At 37.7% G+C, this 18,883-nt stretch overlaps 1 protein-coding gene across 9 annotated transcripts in view; it reads right to left on the bottom strand.

Annotated features, from left to right (window-relative positions):
* Nucleotides 1–18,883, bottom strand: part of LOC124381683 (striated muscle preferentially expressed protein kinase-like) — a 95,862-nt gene that overhangs the window by 8,020 nt on the left and 68,959 nt on the right. For all 9 annotated transcript variants that reach the window (XM_046843577.1, XM_046843503.1, XM_046843565.1 and 6 more), the window contains 22 exons: nt 18,627–18,746; nt 17,468–17,572; nt 16,312–16,518; nt 16,110–16,233; nt 15,353–15,525; nt 15,109–15,221; nt 14,089–14,257; nt 13,701–13,800; nt 11,352–11,552; nt 9,724–9,781; nt 9,511–9,588; nt 8,934–9,106; nt 8,811–8,837; nt 8,503–8,655; nt 8,342–8,384; nt 7,767–7,835; nt 5,063–7,682; nt 4,816–4,965; nt 4,494–4,610; nt 3,661–3,828; nt 2,733–2,855; nt 2,085–2,249 (listed from right to left, as the gene is read on the bottom strand). In XM_046843577.1, coding sequence (XP_046699533.1) covers nt 2,085–2,249; nt 2,733–2,855; nt 3,661–3,828; nt 4,494–4,610; nt 4,816–4,965; nt 5,063–7,682; nt 7,767–7,835; nt 8,342–8,384; nt 8,503–8,655; nt 8,811–8,837; nt 8,934–9,106; nt 9,511–9,588; nt 9,724–9,781; nt 11,352–11,552; nt 13,701–13,800; nt 14,089–14,257; nt 15,109–15,221; nt 15,353–15,525; nt 16,110–16,233; nt 16,312–16,518; nt 17,468–17,572; nt 18,627–18,746 — 5,256 coding nt within the window. The remainder of the gene's footprint in view (nt 1–2,084; nt 2,250–2,732; nt 2,856–3,660; nt 3,829–4,493; nt 4,611–4,815; nt 4,966–5,062; nt 7,683–7,766; nt 7,836–8,341; nt 8,385–8,502; nt 8,656–8,810; nt 8,838–8,933; nt 9,107–9,510; nt 9,589–9,723; nt 9,782–11,351; nt 11,553–13,700; nt 13,801–14,088; nt 14,258–15,108; nt 15,222–15,352; nt 15,526–16,109; nt 16,234–16,311; nt 16,519–17,467; nt 17,573–18,626; nt 18,747–18,883) is intronic.

Raw genomic sequence — 18,883 nt, forward strand, 5'->3', positions numbered from 1 at the left:
CCCCAGGTACCTGAACTCCTCCACCTTCTCCACCTCTTCTCCCTGCAACCGCACCACTCCACTGCCCTCCCTCTCATTCACATTCTGTCTTACTTCTACTAACTTTAATTTCCCTTCTCCCCAGCACGTACCTCCACCTCTCCAGGCTCTTCTCCACTCTTACCACAAATCACAATATAATCTGCAAAAATCATAGTCCATGGAGACTCCTGTCTGACCTCGTTCGTCAACCTGTCCATCACCACTGCAAACAGGAAAGGGCTCAGAGCTGATCCTTGTTCCATCTCCACCTTGAACCAGTCTGTTGTTCCTACTGCAGACTTCACTGCTGTCACACTGTCCTTATACATGTCCTGCACCACCCTCACATACATTTTTGCTACATCTGACTTACTCATACCACAACTACTCTCCCGGCACCCTGTCCTATGCTTTCTCTAAATCCACAAACACACAATGCAACTCTTTCTGACCTTCTATACTTCTGCATTAACATCCTCAGTGCAAATATTGTGTCTGTAGTGCTCTTCCTCTGCATAAAACCATAATGTTCCTCACAGATGGTCACCTCTTCTCTCAGCCTGGCTTCCACTACTCTTTCCCATAACTTCATGGTGTGACTGATCAACTTTTATCCCATGTAGTTACTGCAGGTCTGCACATCTCCCTTATTCTTAAAGATCAGTACCAGCACACTCTTTCTCCATTCCTCAGGCATCCTCTCACTTCCAGAGTTTTGTTAAGATATCTCTTTAAAAACTACACTGGGATCTCTCCTAAACTAATGCTTCTACTGGTATGTCAATTGGTCTAACCGACCTTACACTCTTCATCCTTTTAATCTCTGCTCTTACTTCCCCTCTTTCTCTCATTTTCCTCGTTCATCAGCTTTTTAAAATACTCCCTCCATCTTCTCTAAACACTCTCCTCACTAGTCAACACATTTCCATCTACATCCTTTATTGCACTAACTTGCAGCACATCCTTCCCAGCTCGGTCCCTCTGCCTGGTCGATCAGTATAAATCTTTTTCTCCTTCCTTAGTGTCCAACTTCTTATACAGCTCCTCATATGCCTTTTCCTTTGCTTTATCCACATCCCTCTTCACCTGCTGCCGCATCTCCTTGTACTCCTGTCCACTTTTCTCATCTCTCTGTCGATCCCAATCCTGTTTCGCCAACCTCTTTCTCCTTATGCTCTTCTGCACTTCCTCATTCCACCACCACGTCTTTTTGTCTACCTTTTCATTTCCAGGTGTCACACCAAGTATCTGCCCACCCAATCACTAATCTTTCTTTAATAGGTACACCTTCTTCCACTTCATCTAACTCCAGAATTTTTCCTTCTCCTCCATCTCACAACCCCCTTGCATAGCATAAGCAGTGATGACATTTATCATCACCCCTTCAACTTCCAGCTTCATGTTCATAACCCTATCAGAAACTCTCTTCACCTCCACTACACTTTTACTGTTCTCTTCCTTCAGGATCACCCCTACATCATTTCCATCCACACCATGATAGAAAAGTTTAAACCCACCTCCAATGTTTCTGGCCATTTCTCCCTTTCCACTTGGTCTCCTAAACATACAAGTGTCTTTCTTCACTCCATCATATCAGCTACCTCTCTCCTTTTATCAGTCATAGTACCAACAATTAAAGTGTCAACTCTAACCTCCATTCTACTAATCTTCTCATTTCCCTGCTGTCCCTGTATACATCTTCCCCTCTCCTTCTCCTTCTCCGGCCAACAGTAGCCCAATTTCCACTGGTACCCTGTTGGCTAAAAATATCTGTGGCAGTCGTTGGTAACCTGGCCCTCGTCCAATCCGTTATGAATTTCTGATTCGTGATCCACATATTTGATTTGCACATGTTTTATGCTTAATGCCCTTCCTAACACAACCCTTCCCATTTATCTGGGCTTGGGACTGGCACTAAGAATGCAGTGACTTGTACAACCCTAATGGCTGGGTTATATTCAATCCTAATTATTTATTTTTAAAATAATCATTTGTAACCCTTATAGTTTTAACTAGATATATGGACACAACATTTGCAACATGTGGAATAAAGTTACATTTACCTGCAGCATCTAGAGTGACTTTCTCTGACAGATTACTGTATGGTCCCTGGCCAGCTTTATTCACACAAGCCACTCTGAACCTGTAGGTGGCGCCAGACGGAAGGTCTTTGACATTGTAGTAACAGTCGGCCACTCCAGTGGCTACAATCAGCCAGTTACTTTCACCTAGGTAGAAAGATAAGGTGATATAAAAATGTGCTTACAAAAATTATGACCTACAGTAATATTAGACAACATAATGTATTTAACTGTCTTGGAAAGTTTTTACTTTTTTGAAAAAGTTTCAATTTTTAGAGACAATCCCTAAACCTGAAGCAGAAGAAAGGAATCCAATGCAATACACAGTTTGTACTAATGGTGGCGGTAAAGATCTACTTGCCCAGAAGAGCTCAGCATCTCAAATGCTGTTCTAGCCTCTGAGAAATCGATCTCAAAAGTGTTATACACAACAGAAACTATATACATTCTGAATTTATTCTAATGTATAATACATTTTAGAATATTCTGACACACATTAAGATATACAATGATTACTGGCTGATAATATTACACCTGTTTATAAATTAGCACAAACTTTCATTGTCTCCTCCACACTGTACTGTTACCATGTAAGCATTCCTTACAACTGAATGTTTAAAGGATGCTCACCTTCTGTCTTCCGCTCCAGACAATAAGTACAAGGGGCCACGGTGTCTGATGGACGCCACACCACCAATGCTGTGTTTTGATACTTTTGAGGAACCTCTGGCGTACCAGGCTGGTTTGGCAGACCTAAACATTAAAAGTTTAATTCATATTGAATGTGACTTCCAGGAAATAGACTGATGTTTAATGTAGGAGTAAACATTATTTTAAACAGATTCTCAAAACTTACAGGCATCTACTGTAGCATTAGAGAATCTGTTTAAAATAATCTGAATTTTTCAGTGATATTTCTTAGGAACTTCTAAGTCTGATCACTTGAGAAATTCCTAAAAAAATTCAGGTTTAATTGCATTACAAAACAGATTCATGTAAAATGTCATTGGCAGTCTGGTGCAACAAAGTGTGAAATTTCAGCATAGAAATGCAAATATTCCCAAACTTATTTAATGTGACTGTTACAACTCTTAGTCCTACTTGCAAATATCGTTGCTCAGTTCATTAGTTTTAATTCAGGCTTAAAATAGAAAAGCTGTCGCCTGTTCTGTGGACAAATTTGCTTTGCACATTGATAAAAACCGGAGTAGCCTTTTCATTCAATCAAAGAGTAAGACAACATTTGTGGGAATTAGTAAAATTACTGTACGAAGCCCTATTCCAACAAATGAATGTATATTTAATAATAGAATATTAAATATTGCTCGCAGAACTTTACTATACAGTTAACGTCTTCCTCTTCTTCTGTTTTGTATCTGACCTGCAACATAATATTAAAAATATTCACCTTTCTGATTTGTTGCAAATATTACATAAGCTCACAATGAAATACTCAAGTCTCTTGAGCCTCCATCCAGGCTGAGCCTCTGACGGATTTTCTGGTTATCCTGCCATGAACATACTGTATGTACATATGCTTATATTTGCATGTACTCACGGGCTAGAGATAGTTTACAGGAGCTGCTGACAGAGGCTAATGCATTTGTGGCCACACATTCATAAAGGCCTGCGTCTTTCTTGGTGGTCTTCATAATCATCAGCAGCTGTCTCCCATCAGGGCAAGAGATGACATTCATTCTTGGGTCAATTTCCAGTATCTTTTTATCTGAACAGACACAAACGAATCCACAAACCCATTCAAGCCATACGATTATTTTTCAATTGACAACAAAATCATGTTAACTTCAATTATCTCAAAATGCCCCCCAATTGCTACTTTCTATAAATAATTTTGGATAATGTAGTAAAGTATGACTTTGCGCTGATATTTTGCGTGTGAGACAGTGTTCTAAAAATATCTCCTGTGCTCATGACAATCTCATCCCACAATCTAAATATAGGTCCATGATTCAGTTTAGGAATGCAACAAGTCATGTTACAGAGCTGGTTTCAGCTGATTCATTATTACAATTTTGGCTGGTGAAGTTTTAGCTGAACAAATTATTGCTGTTTAATTTTAATGCATGAAAAAAACTAGCAAAAACTATGAGAAAAAAGATTACATTCCTTTAAACAGTACGCATAAAAAAAAATCATATAACAACATGCATGAACTCAATGAAATTGCTTCTTTTATAAAAATAAATCAATTAAAGCTTTAATACATGTAAATCAATTATTCAAATAATGATGAAAAAAGAGCTTCAATTATCCAAATAGACTGTTTTTGATAGCATTCTATTATTCATATAGCAATTTAGTCAGGCTGCATTTTAAAATGAGCCAATTAATCATCCAATGTTAACTGACATCATTTATTTGGTTCCATACCTTTCATCCATGTGATGCGTGGATGAGGACTGCCAGCAGGCAAGCAGCTGAGAGTGACTGGATCTCCCTCAAGCAGAACATGGTCCCTCAGTTTGATATGGAATACTGGAGGGAAGTCTATGTAAATCAAACAATCATTATTCCTTCGATAGATTCGCAGCAATTTCTGCATACATAATTCATAGTGATAAGTGTGAGTTATGAGAAAAGCCTACCCAATTAGAAAAAAGTAAAAAAAAGATCCTGGTTCCTATACACTGTTTGAGATAAATTTTTATTTTGTACAACAATTTAGTAACTATTATACTGTCATAAGGCCTACCTGAGGCTGTCCGGGCGTACTGACGAGAGCGAAGTGAGCCGTTCTCTCTGGCTAAAGCAGTGGGTATGTCAGGCTGGGATATGGTCTTATCTTTTCTCCCTCTGGTTAGGCCCCATCTATCCCACCGTGACCTCCGCTCAGTCTCTACACCTTGAAGGAAATGATCTTAACTCTCAGACTCAATTCTCCAATAATTCACAATCAACTTCACAATAAACCTTACAGTATGAATTGTTATTTAACATACTTTTGACGGCTGACTCCGACTGAATGCTGGACATGGAATCCAAAGACTCAGAGGAAGCCCCGTTGCCAGCCTGGGAAGCTAACTGATTCTGTGGGATGCCCATCCTCTTCAGACTGGCTCCTTCTGAGGTAGAACGGCGCAGTATAGACAGCAAAGGAGTCTTCTTTGTTTCTGTCTTCTCCTCTTTTTCATCTTTCCTTTCCTCAGAATGGCTCCTGATCTTCATCGAGATGCCAGCCACTGTGTTGCTGATCTTTCTGCGCATGGCTAGCACAGGAGACTCATTTGGTTTTTTGGTCTCTGGCTCTGGAGGTGCTTCTGGTCCTCCATCCAGTCTCATCATCTCCACTTCTTTTTTGTCCTGTGACCCTCTCCTACCCAATGCCCAAGATAAACGACGCCTAGGGACACTGATATCTTCTTCTTTGTGCTTTTCATCATTCCGCTCAACTGAAGGGGACCTCTTCAGACGCATGGACAGTCTTCTCATGAAACCTGGATCTTTTTGTGCTTCACGGAGGTCTTGAACAGATTTGGATTTCTCCAGGTTTCTGTGTACAAACTCTAAAGGAGCACCAACTGGACCTGGACGATACATCTCTTCTGTAACCTCAGGAGCAACTGGGGATTTTTCTTCGTTCTTTTGCCTTGAAAGTAGTTTCAGCCCACGAGTTAGAGACGACTCACGTTTCTTAAACCGAGCCTCAAAGACCTCTTCAGAGGCAAGATCCTTGAATTGACCTTTGGAAGAGGATTCTGGGGTAACTTGTGTGGGAGTCTTGGGTGGACTTGGTTCCTTTGCTGATTGTTCTACTGAAGCAACTTGAGAGAAAACTGCGGGATGTTCAGTGGTTTGCTGAGTATCTGACTTCGATGATATTGCTGACAAAAGAGTTGGCTCTGAAATATGTCTGACCATGGTTGTAGCACCAGGTCCAGTTGAGTAAGTTGGTGTTGTAGATATAATTGTAGATGCAGGGATAGTTGTGGTTTGGCTTGGTTGCAGTGATGGAACTATAATGGCCTGCATGATACTTGCATATGCAGAGGTCCTGCCATCTGGCAGTACAGTTAGGACAGGGGGACTGGGGGTCATATATGTTGAGACAGCACTCTGAGGGGCCCCAACTGAAGCAACCTCAGTGGTACTAGTGGGTGTAATTATCTCAGAGGTTTTAACCAGTGATACTACTTCTTCAATTTCTTCATCCTCCATCTTATCAACAGAAAGCTCCTGTTCTATTACAGATTCTGTTAGTTCATTCTCCTCTCCTTCCTCCTCTTCCTCAATTTTTTCTACTATTACTCTTGGCACCATAACAGGTGTTGACCTACTTTGCGGGACTTTCTTTGGTTCTTGGACAGTTTCCTGTAACATGCTCAAATCTTTCTTTTGGACTACATCATCACTGGACTTTTTATCATTACCTTTTACTTTAGAAGCAATGTCTGTTTGCTCAATAGAAATTTCCTCATGCATAAGCTCCTTGACAGGTGATGGTTCTTTGTCTTCTACCTTTATATTTATCTCGTGTTTCTTTGGTTCAGGAGTAAGTGATTTTGGGGTAATGGGGCTTGAATCTGGCTTGACTGGCTCAGCAAGAACAGACATAGACACAGCTTCCTGCAGGCGACGTTCTTCAACCTGGGCTACAGGAATCTCTAAAGGTGCCCCAATTCTTCGGTGTAGGGGCATAGGCTCAGCATCACCCTGGCTGAAGGAAGCACTCTTGCGGAACACTTTGGTCTTTGGAATGTCATCTCGAGGAGAGTCACTGGACGCTGCCCGAACTAATGGAGGGTTACCTAGACGAGGTCCTCTTATAAAACACTTTTCATCACCCATGCCTAAGGTCTCCAGCAGTGGGCCGCGAAGGCCACTCATTTTGTTGTCCACAGAGCCTCCTCTAAGAAGCCTTTGTCTCATCAGCTCCAGTTTCAAGGCATAATCCTCCTGGCTCATCTGGGCTGCTCCTGGGCTTGGGCTCCTTCTTGGCAATTCCATAGACACAGACTTTTTAAGGATTCTTCTACCTTCTATAGGACTCTCCTCAGCACCCTCTTCTGGCTTGATATGAAGTTGTAGGGCACTATCTGCTGAGCTCCCTCTACGCAGTTCACCCCTACGGTGAGATCCTTCAGGTATGTCAGACTCCATACTTGAACCTCTTTTAAGGGGTATTTTTGCCTGCTCTGACCTCTTTGACACCCCACCTGATTCTTCATTAGAGGACCCATTTTCATCTTCAAGTGTTGTCCTTTTTCTTGGTCGGCCTCGCACATCAGCATCACCAGCTACATCTAATTGCTCACACTCCATGGGCTCTGGCTTTTCAGCAGTTGGTCCTGACCTTTGAAGTTTGCTATTCGTCTTGACTATTTCATCATCCCCAATAATCTCATTCAGTGACATTCTTGAGCCTGAGAACTCCATATTCATTGGCATTGGAATAAATGGCAGTTCATCAATATCTTCATCAGAGTCCGACGAAGAAGATGGTGGTGGTGAGCCTTCTTTTAAATGTCGTGGAACAGCTATGGAAATATGGCTTGAAGAGTCATCCATCAATGCAGGGATTGACCTCATGACCATTTTGGACTTGTAGCTAATAAGAGACCTCTGTAAATAGTTTATGATAGTTAGTATAACATTAAAAAGAAATATAGCATGAAAATAAAACTTCTATGTTCTTTTTTTCCTGACCTGCCATTTTCTTCTCAACAAGAATTTTTTTAGGGACTCTGTGCTGATGTTCTTTCCCTTATTTTGTACCTGAAAAAGATAAAGGGCTGTCAGAAAAAGAAATTGCATAGAATGATTCTTCATATGGGAAAGAAATGACAATAACTGCTATTAGTATATTAGCATGAGGCATTGCGGTGTATGTTGGGCTCATAAATAGTGAATGATTAGAAAAATGCATAGGATCTATTAATATTTATTATGACACAATAATATTTACTTTAATTGACCTGCTTGCTAGCGTAAATTATTTTAATTGTAATAATAAAGGGTTAATAAATGATAATAACTAAAAAAAATGATCTATATTTCCATTTAAATATACATTTGCTCTCTGTGTTTTTGTGCTTTTATTGGTAATGCAAGTTTATTTATTTTTTTATCAAAAGATTAATTCTAATTAACAAAACAGTACATATTTTCAGTAAAAATGTAAATGCAAAAAATGCAGATTATAGGTTATTCTGGCAATGGTCGCTTTTTCATTCTTCTCTCTGTTAATAGTTTTATTGTTGTTAATGCCATCCCCTTTCTACCTTGAACCATGGATGACGAAGACACTCAGAGGCATCAGGCCTCCTGTGGAGAAGAAAGAAAAGCCGCATGATGACATTAAAATGCTAAATGTTCAGTGGGTACTTTAGATAAAATTCACGAATGACTTGTACAGATAGATTTAACAGCACTTTGCACTTACAGCCTGTCAGCCACAAGTAATTTGATGACAAATCCTTTTGCTTCATGGCAGAGATCAGCAAACATACTCTCCTCGAAAGCCACATTGTAATTCCTGATGTTGAGGACTGAGGTGCGGTCATTTTCTCCCGCAAATGGAGACACGCCAGTTAGGCTAAATGAAAGAGAAAACTTTGCTTAATATTGATTTTATTTTGAAGTAAAAAGCATACAGTAAACTCAGTGGATGTAAAATATAAGATCAACAAGTTTATTCTTGAAAATATATATTTTTTAAATTAGATATGGCTCACAAAAAAGTCAACCTACCACAGATAGGTCAAGACACCAACCGACCTAAAGAAAGAAATGATGGAATTAGCATATTAAAGACATTCTTATTTGCATATGATATTTTATATTTTGAGATGTGGGCAGATGTAGATGTTTTACCAGATGTCAGTTGCCTTGGAGACTGGTGTCTGGTTAACAATCTCTGGGGCAATGAATTCTGGAGTACCATATTTGCAATACTGTGCTTCGCCAGGTGTAAACTTCACTGCGTTTCCAAAATCACAAATCCGGATCTGATCGCTTGAATGGTCCGCCATTAAGATGTTGTCAGGCTTTGAGTCAAAATACAAGTGGTCAGGATTAAGAAAAAAGAAGGAATTAACAAGAGATTATTTGTGTATGTTTTACTACTAATATAATCTAAAAGTATCAATCAGCATTGAAATAAAATATAATACAAAAAATACTTTGATAGGGAGTTGCAGAAAAAATAGAAAAATAGGAGACTTAAACAGATCCCTGTGGTAATGTGGTGGAAAGGAAGTTATATAGTTTAAAAATAATCTAATCTATCTATCTATCTATCTATCTATCTATCTATCTATCTATCTATCTATCTATCTATCTATCTATCTATCTATCTATCTATCTATCTATCTATCTATCGCAATTTCATGTGGCGGCATGAGCAACTGTGTGAAGAACTGCTAAACAGTAGATACAATAACAGACTCACCTTAATGTCTAAATGCAGAATATTATTTTGATGAAGATAGTTCATTCCCTCCAACACTTGTTTAATACTGGAGCAAATCTGTGAAATAGTAATAAAAAAGAAAAACATACAATATTAATACAAAAGATTTACAAATCCCATGCATCTTGTAGTTGTGATGGAGTTCACTTCTGGGCACACAAGTACTGGGGAGGACAGGAAGGAGCCACTCACCTCTGTGTCCATCACTGTTGATTTCTTCGTTAGTCTATCCAAAAGCTCCTCATGACATCTTTAGGTAAGTGTTAAGAGCAGATACACGTTTAGTGTGTTATTTAATGAAACTTCATTGGCTGTGATTCCAGCTAAATAAGCAACAACGATAACCAGACCTATATTACATACAGCTGCTGCAGCTGTCATGGCAGCAGGCCAAATTAATTAAAGAAAGTGAAACTACATGCCTCACTCTGCAGCCCTTAAAAGGCTTTACTGCAAATACTCAGCTTTTTTTCCACAATATATTTCAATCTGATATCTAATAGTGCTATTAAACAAACATTTCTTTTAAAATATAAATTAATAATAAACAAAAAATAGAAATCTTAAAAAATAATTAATACCTGTCCCTTTTTAAACAATACTATAGTTAAATTAACATCTTTGAAAGGTTTTTGAGACAGAAAATAGAGTAGAAAAAAAAACTGCCCTAGAGACTCCTTCCATAAATGTTACATAAGCATCTTCTACCAGAAACCTTAACAAAGTCACCAGTTATAGATTTTACTCTTTTAAATAAAAGAAAACCGCATTAAAAAAGGCTTACTATTGGCCAGAATTACTACCAGCTCCAGAAAATTAATCAAATGTATATTAATAATGTTTTCAACTTCATTTTTTTCTTTCTCTAATTCTTCATGTTATTATATTATATACAATCCTATTTCCAAATAAAAAGTGATGCTCTGTAAAATGTAACTGAAAAACATCTAATAACCCCATATTTTATTCACAATAGAACAAAGAAAACATAAAATGTTGAAACTGAGGAAATGTACCGTTTTAAGGAAAGAAAATGGCGATTTTGATTTGATGAAAATGATGAGTACAACATACAGTATTTTAGTAACAGTCTGTATATGTCCAGTTGGTGAAAGGTCTAGACTGAAAGATGCAGTATGCAATTTATCAATGACTTGCTGAAATGCAAGGCCCTACCTGAAAAGGACATTGTCCACAGACATTAATGTGAATTTGTGAATAAAATATGGTGTAATTGCCAGTTTTATTATTTAGATTTCTTGTATATTTATTATACACATTTTTATATTTGTTTTGGAAACAGAAAAGTAAAGGTATTATTTTTGTTATATTATATTATATTATATTATATTATATTATATTATATTATATTATATTACATTATATTATAGTTTGGCATGCAATTCTGACATTGTTGATATGTTCTATGTCTCTTTTAGCTACTTCTACCTATTTGAATATGAGCCTGTTGAAGTTTCTTACAGAGAAACAGTTTTCATAATATAATTTATATGCTTTAAGAATAAAACTTTTCCCACAAGAAAACACGTAAAAGGTGTTTATTTACATAAATACAAAGATTAAAAAGATGTCCTATATATATTTTTGTCATGGACTCAGTGGTTTTGTGAACAGTGTAAGAACAAATTTTACTGCATTATAGTTTCAAGGAAAGGTAATCCAGGACCTTGTTTCTATATATGAGTTTATGAGATTTTAAATATGCAAAATATGGGGTACAAGCACAAGGGTTTTAAAGCACATGAAACAAGTATTCACTTCAGAAACGTTCTTTCTCTGTAGAGTCATGAAAAGGATACATCTCAGTAACAATGATGACCGCGTTCTTCTTCTCAAAGGCATCCTGGAAGTAGACGATTCTTTCATGATCAAGTTGAGACAAGATGTTCATCTCCCTCAAGGCTGAGGCTTTTCTCTTGGCTCGAGCTGAGATGAACTTGGCTGCATACTCTCTTTTTCCTGACTTGTGGGTCACCCGCTTTACATACGAGAAGGCTCCTCTGGAATAAAGCATGTCCCAGGCGCAATTAAAATGAAACAATATAAACATACAGTCAACATTTTCTCTGGAACATATTCAAGGCTATTTTAAATAATTTGCACCTGCCCTATGAACATTTGGAAGTGAAATAAGAATCCCAGCAGCAAGTGTAATATGGCCTGTGACTTTAAAATACTACTTTAGAGGTTGTAAGTGTGTTGGGGAAGTTTCTAATAGGTTAAAAGAATATAGCAGTGATGAAAGAGAGGTGCTGAGAAAGGTGAGGTGAGAATCATATAATTTTTTTCTTGCAAATGGTCTGTTATGTCTTAGAGACGAGAATGTCTCTTTGGGAAAATGCACCAGAGAAGAGACATATCATTGGGCCAAAGAGAAGAGAGAAGATGAGAAAAGCATTTTTCACTGATGATCTATACACTGACCATCATAACGCTGTCAGACAGCAGGATGAATATGTAAATCGCTTCTGTCCCAGAGATATGACTATATTTACATTTGCAAATCAGCTCTTATCCATTTTCAAGCCAAGCTTGAAGTTTGCAGTAAACCTGCTGTTAGACTCATTTCAAAAGAGATTTTCACTTAAAATACTGCAATTATTATCATCAGTGATTCACAGTCAATTTCCATCACACTTACAATGTGAGAGAAAAGTGCTCTATTTTCTTTTTTTTTTTTAGAAAATGATTTAATTTATGCAGTTGAGCAGTTGAGGTTTAAGGGCCCAGTAGTGGGAGCTTGGCAGTGTTGGGAATCACAATCTTCTGATGTCCAACATCCTAACTACTAAGCAACCACTACCCCAACATTAACATTTCTTTAGGTTAGTTCTGTACAGGTGTATGTGGGCAATGACGTGTATGTGTATTTTCATTTTGAAAAAGCAACAAGATTTTATAGGATTAAAATAAGGCATAGAGTTTAGAACCCATATAAAATTCTTTCTCAATGTGATGCAGAACAATTAGCAGTTTAAAAGAGTTATGTTAAAAAGTTATGGTAGGCTACCATTTTGTGTGTTGGAGAAAGCACTTGATAGCCTTCGCCCTTCCTTAGTGGTTCATTTGTGCAATTATTACTGCATAGCTGACAAGTAGGTTCAGCAAGAACCAGAAAATAAAAATCGACTTGCAACTCTATACCACAAGCTACTAATTCAATAATTTACCCCCTGCCTGCTGCACTTCACACATCAACCCAAATCCATGATCTTGCTGTAGGTGGAATTAAAAAGAAAAACATTGAAAAAGAATTTACATATTTAGAGAAAATTAAGATGCTAATCAGATTTAAATAATTGAAATATGCATCACACAGGTTTCTCTCATCAAAACAGCACATGCCTGAGTCTGATAAAATATGATTAATATTTATAAAGAACATATTTTCAGTCTGTATATGTACACCTGTCTGTTTGTGGTGTGTTGTAAGATGGTTTAGCAGCAACAGCATGTGTAGCAATGTAGCAGAAAGTGTCTATTATCTTGTGCTTGTGTATATATGTGTGCGTTTGAATGCTCTACCCACAGGCAGACATGGGGATTATAATTACAGACACACAGGCTGCGACAGAGGACAGAGTGCTGAACAGAAATATGACCAAACATGCCGTCCTGCTATTACCTCGTCATAGCACTCAAGCTAAAACAAATAGCGCTCTTCCTATAATGTATAATGTTTTATCATTACATAATCTGTTACGAAACCTAAAGGCTTCAATTTATGGAGTGTTTATATTTCTAGTTAAGTGTAATAAAATCCAGGAGATCTAAAGTAAAGAATGTGGGATTCTTACTCTGAAAATTTTTGTTCAGAATCTCATCCAAAAAAAAAAAAAGAAATGTAGGGGCTTCAGTACAATTGAGGTGACAAAAGAGGGTTATCATATATCAGAGATCAGCATAAATTTCCCTTTCTTCGCTTTCGCACACTGAAATTTAATATGACCACCCACCCAAATATTCTCAGCCCCTTTGCAACGCCAATGCCTGCTTGAATGTTAAATTGCACTTGATGATTCAGAGGGACTTAGACAGATCGTCAGTAAGCTCTGACGGAGTTGATTCTCCGCGGCTGTGGTCTGGCGTCTACAGTCATTACAGAGAAATGGTGCGTGTCCAAGCGAGGCTGCAGGTGGATGACTCACCTCCCAATCTCTTTGTGCACGTCATAGTAATCAGTGAGTCGTCGCATCCTCCTCAGGATAGACTCCTCATCCTCCATCGGGTCGTCCTTCTCCTGTTTAGCTACATAATTTGCAGGCATGAATACAAGTACATGTACAAAAATATGGGCAGAGAAAAAGTCCATCGCTAACATGTTTTAGTTAAGTTAAAGATTAGATGATCAACAATAAAAAACTCTATTAAATCTATAGATTATGCACATTTTGAGTAATCAAATTTATAAAAATGGACCAGAAAGGAGGCCAACATTGAACAATGTCAGAAGCTTAAGTATCATATTGTATCTCTAGCACGACTTTATGCTCTAGTACTGCAATCAGAAATGTGAACTTTAAAAGCAAGACATACTTGCATGGACAGTAAGCTCGGCCTTGCAGGACACGGAGCCGGCGAGATTCTTAGCAGTGCAGGTGTAGACCCCAGAATCTTGTGGCTGAGTGTTGAGCACTACCAGGGAGCACTCATTATCATCGTACACAAAGGTAAAATGGCTACTCTCTGAGAGAAGGATGTCGTTCTGAAAAACAACCACAACATCTTCATTGATTCACACCCTAGAAAGGGCTTCATTTGCTACACACAAAATTGTGCAATATTTCTTTTCTTAATGCTCTCCATTAGCGACACGTAGACACACTGCGTTTGTATGCTGTAAGAAAATGTTTAGAATATTATCTGTTTTCATTCTCCATTGAAATTCTGCACATTTACCATAGCTCTACTTGTGCAGACTTCAGTTATTAACCACAGTGAGTCATATTGTAGCCTGGGGCACAAGCTGAAACATTCAGTGGTATATTTAATAGCATAAATTAGCATGCTTAAGAGTGCGTGGGGATTCTCCATAGGAAGTGGAGTGGGTGTAAGGGAGATCAGTCAGTAAAAGAAAGAGGCAAGAGAGGCAGAGAAAGAGAGTTAGCAAGAACACCAAAAGGAAGATCTGACTCTTTAAGAGCTCAGGAAATAAACGAAAGAGAAGGACAAGAATTTGTATGGATATGAAAGTGTCTTTGCTAGAGCTATATATTTAAAAAAGTCAGGGCAAGCTGTTATTATGTCTGAACAAACTGAAAAAATTGTCTGAACCACAAAGCAAGGTGAGAGTCTTCAGCATTGAGCACATAAAGAACAAAAATGATCCTGCCTGGCTTCAGGTGCAAAGCTTTATAATATATATACAGTGGAAGTAAAAAAAAGTAGCATTTCAGATCATGATTTGTAGATTATATAATGTTTTTTTTTTTGTCCTGAAGTACATCATTACATTTCTGACAAAAACCGACAAGGCAACCTTTCACATTATTAAAATTTGAGTGGTATTCTAAAAAACAAACGAACAAACAAATAGGAAAGAAAAAAAAGGCGTACCTTGTACCAGAGGATATCTGGAATAGGCTTCCCTTCAACCACCACAGCAAAGCGAGGTGTCTCACCAACACTTACATCCAGATCCTCCATAATAGACTCAAAAGTTGGAGCAACTAACAAGAGAGTATCACACAGAGCAAGGATCAGAGAGCAAACAAGGAAAAGGTCACTTGCAAAGGTCAAATCATTCAGATAATTTCGAAATAGCAGAATATGAGTAGATGCTGTGTAGTGCTTTGCCTACCTGCCATCTCTAATATGAGGAGGCAGGAATCTGTCCCAAATGGATTGCTAGCGGTGAAGCTAAGTGTTCCCACATCACTGCTCTTCACCTTACAGAGCTTTAGTGTGTGCTGGTCATCATCAGGCATGCTCATCTCAAACAGCCCAGCTCTGTTTGACAAGGTCGCTCCTCTCCTGAATAAAAACAGCAGCCAGCTTTATGTCAACTAAAATTTACTGTTAGAATAATTTTATGTTTATGTCGGTTCAGTATTCCTTTCACCATTTAACCTGCATTTAACCTACATGTATACAACAAGTTTGCATGTTATCCAACTGGAAACTTAAATGAAAGTTTGATGAAAATGAAAACCTACTTAATTGAATATAATCATGCATGCATTTGTCTCGCAAAAATGATAAAGGTTTTCAAAGAACTTCACAGATTTCACAGATACTGTATGATTACCTGCAATGTAACGAATGTGATGCATTCGTGAGAGATAACACCATTAACATGCAAAACACAAAAGCATACAAAGGTAAAAAAGCTTTAAATGCTTTAAAGTCGTTATATTTTGAAAATAAATATGCCACGTTTGCCTGAGTAATATTAATAACCCTGAACCCTGACCCACGCTATATCCTCTCAATTAAACTTTTCAGCGGAACCAATTTATTTTCCATTTGGGTTAGCCCTGAAATTACTTATTAGGAAGCTCTTTGGAAGCAGCTTTAAAGACCCAAGGCACATTTGTATAATTAAACAGATAACTCACATCTTCCAGGTCACAGCTGCATTGACGTGGTTAAGAGTGACCGTAATGCTGACTGACTGATTCTCCACCACGTATACTATATCTGGCTTGTCAATAATGACTGGGGCCTCCTTGAGATATAGACCTGGAGGAAAAAGATGCAAAAATGTCAATCATTCTAAAATATTTGACACAGCTTACTAATATGTTTGTTTGTGCTTACCTCTGTCTATGAGCTGTACTGGGTCTGTAGCTGGTGATGGTTTGCTAAAAGCTTTGCTTGTGATTGATAGGATCCTAAAGGCATAGCGGACACCCTTGGATAGTGAGGTGACAACGTAGGAGGTCTGCTTTAAGCTGGAAGCGATTATAGTCCATTGTATAGAGCCCAAGGCCTGCTGCTGGACAGCGTACATCAGAGTGCTGGGATCTGGAACAATGAACTGGATTAAAACATTTTGAAGCTTGTCTTGGTCAGTCCATTTATTATATCAAGGGATGTCACCTGGGGGACCCATGGTCCAGATGTGGATCCAGCATATTATTTAAGTATACTGAAAATAGTACAACTGTATAAACACCCAGTTAAGTCCTATATTGGTACACATGCATTCATCTAAATGATAAATTTAAAGACAGCTCATCAGACTAGTGACAGGGCAAGAGAAATTTTCTTTAAAAAAAAGGGGTTTTGCAAAACTTCATGAATTTAAAAATTGTATTTACCACTTGTTTGATTAATGAACTGATGACATGGTTAGTTTGAAAAAAAAAAAATAGAGAAGCATGCATTTTTTTTTTTTGTCTTTGTCGAATTCAAACGTAATGCATCTTATATCTTCAGAGTCCATGTCGCAGTCCAAAAGTGATTATGTGAAGCATGACTACGAAACTAAATATAACCAGTTTAATAGACCTATATATATTTTGCCTCAAACTAATAATGAATGGATAAGTATTAAAAGGTATCTGCTATTCAGGAATTTCCCCATTCAGAATCTGTTTATTGCAGAGACCATTGAAAGCAAGAACTTTTTATTTATTTTACTGGATCTTTATAAATGTTTGTTGAATGCCCCTGAACTACATGAGACACCAGTCAAAGCAGCAAATTGATACTGACAATTTAAACAAAGAACTCTGAATTTAAAACAGAGAAAGTCAAAGCCATGAACATGGGGGTGACATGAATACAAGAATGACTGACAGCTAAATTATCTTATGGGAATGTGAATTCTGAAGCAAGTTAATTGCAAAAGGCTTCCATCCAAATCTATGAAAGGCAGGATAGTGTGTGTTGAATATATTAATAAGGTAATGACAACAAAATAAATTATTAGTACACATCCATGTTAGTGTAGATTATATAGAGAATGTACCAATTGATGGGTCCAGCCTTTTGGGCTTTTTCCAGGTAAGAGTGACAGTTTTGCCGGTAATGGACTCAATTACTGGTGCTCCATCTGGAGGATCAGGAAGAACGTCTGCAAAAGAGATGAGAGGTAATCCCAGGTAGGGCACATATAAACCCAGACACGATGACTTTCCTCTTATGAAATGACAGCCTTACCTTTTATAGAGACTGAATGCAAAGAGGATCAAGCATAGAATTTGTCTGGTAGTCTGTCTCATTAAAAGATTTGGGTCTAAAATATAAGATTGGCCATTGTTCCTCTGTGACACAGTAATCAGAGGATTATGAAATCCAGGCCACAGATTGCATCTTAAATGCATTTCATTACAGTAAATAAGCCCAAGCATGTGAAATAATTATACAATGGGAAACTTTATGTTATCTACCAGGAAAAGTGCTATAGAGCTTTCACCCAGTGAAAGACACTGTTACAATACAATTTTTAATCTGTTTAAAATCATGTCGTTATGTTGATCCTATAATTAACTGTTTGCATTCAATATCCACCCACTCAATATTATAATGAAATTATATTTATAGTTAATTGTTAATAAATGAGTAATAATAATGAGTTTATATTTAAGGCTTCTTTTGTGAGAAAGTGGCCATAATAGGCTACTGGAGAAGCCCACTCTCAGATATTTTGGAAAACAAAATTAACTAAATTGTTAGAAAATATTGTGGGTGCCAACAAAAACATTAATCTGTATGGGTCCAACCACATCTTGTATTCGCTCCCTCCCAGAGAGAGAGATACAGATTTCATATCCACATACAGATACAAATGAGATTTGGAGCACTTAGAATCAGATACAGATACTGACATTGATCTACAACCATTTTATTGATTAAAAATAATGTTTTGATTTGGACTGTGCAAAATCTGGAATTTGACCACTGTATTGTATAAATATAGTATAAAAACCTTTAATGTAGGTAGAAAATAAGTAACATCTATTCTGTCAATACACTTTTCCTGAATGTTAGAGCATTGCTTATCAGTATTCCTTTCCACCCTCCAACCCAACCAGCATCCTATTGAACTAGAGCTACGTTAGACAAATTCAGGGCATATGTGGCAGACAGGGCATATACTATTAAATAAGTAATGGAATTTCTCTCACCTGTTACATACAGATGGGCATAGCATGTTGCCTTGCCAACCTTGTTGGAAATAACACTCTTGTAGACACCGCCGTGGGCATGGCAGACTGAGCGAATGACAAGACTGTGTATATCTCTGACTGCAGATAAGGGGAAAAAAAAAGAATGAAAAGTGCTTAAGAGAGATCAAGAGTGATTACAAGTGATAAATTGAAGGTGGTTTCAAAAGGGAAAAGAAGCCAGAGGGTATTAAGAAGGACATTCAAGCCAGCATGCA

This window comes from Silurus meridionalis, chromosome 3 (assembly GCF_014805685.1).
Source record: "Silurus meridionalis isolate SWU-2019-XX chromosome 3, ASM1480568v1, whole genome shotgun sequence".
NCBI classification, from domain to species: Eukaryota; Metazoa; Chordata; class Actinopteri; order Siluriformes; family Siluridae; genus Silurus; species Silurus meridionalis.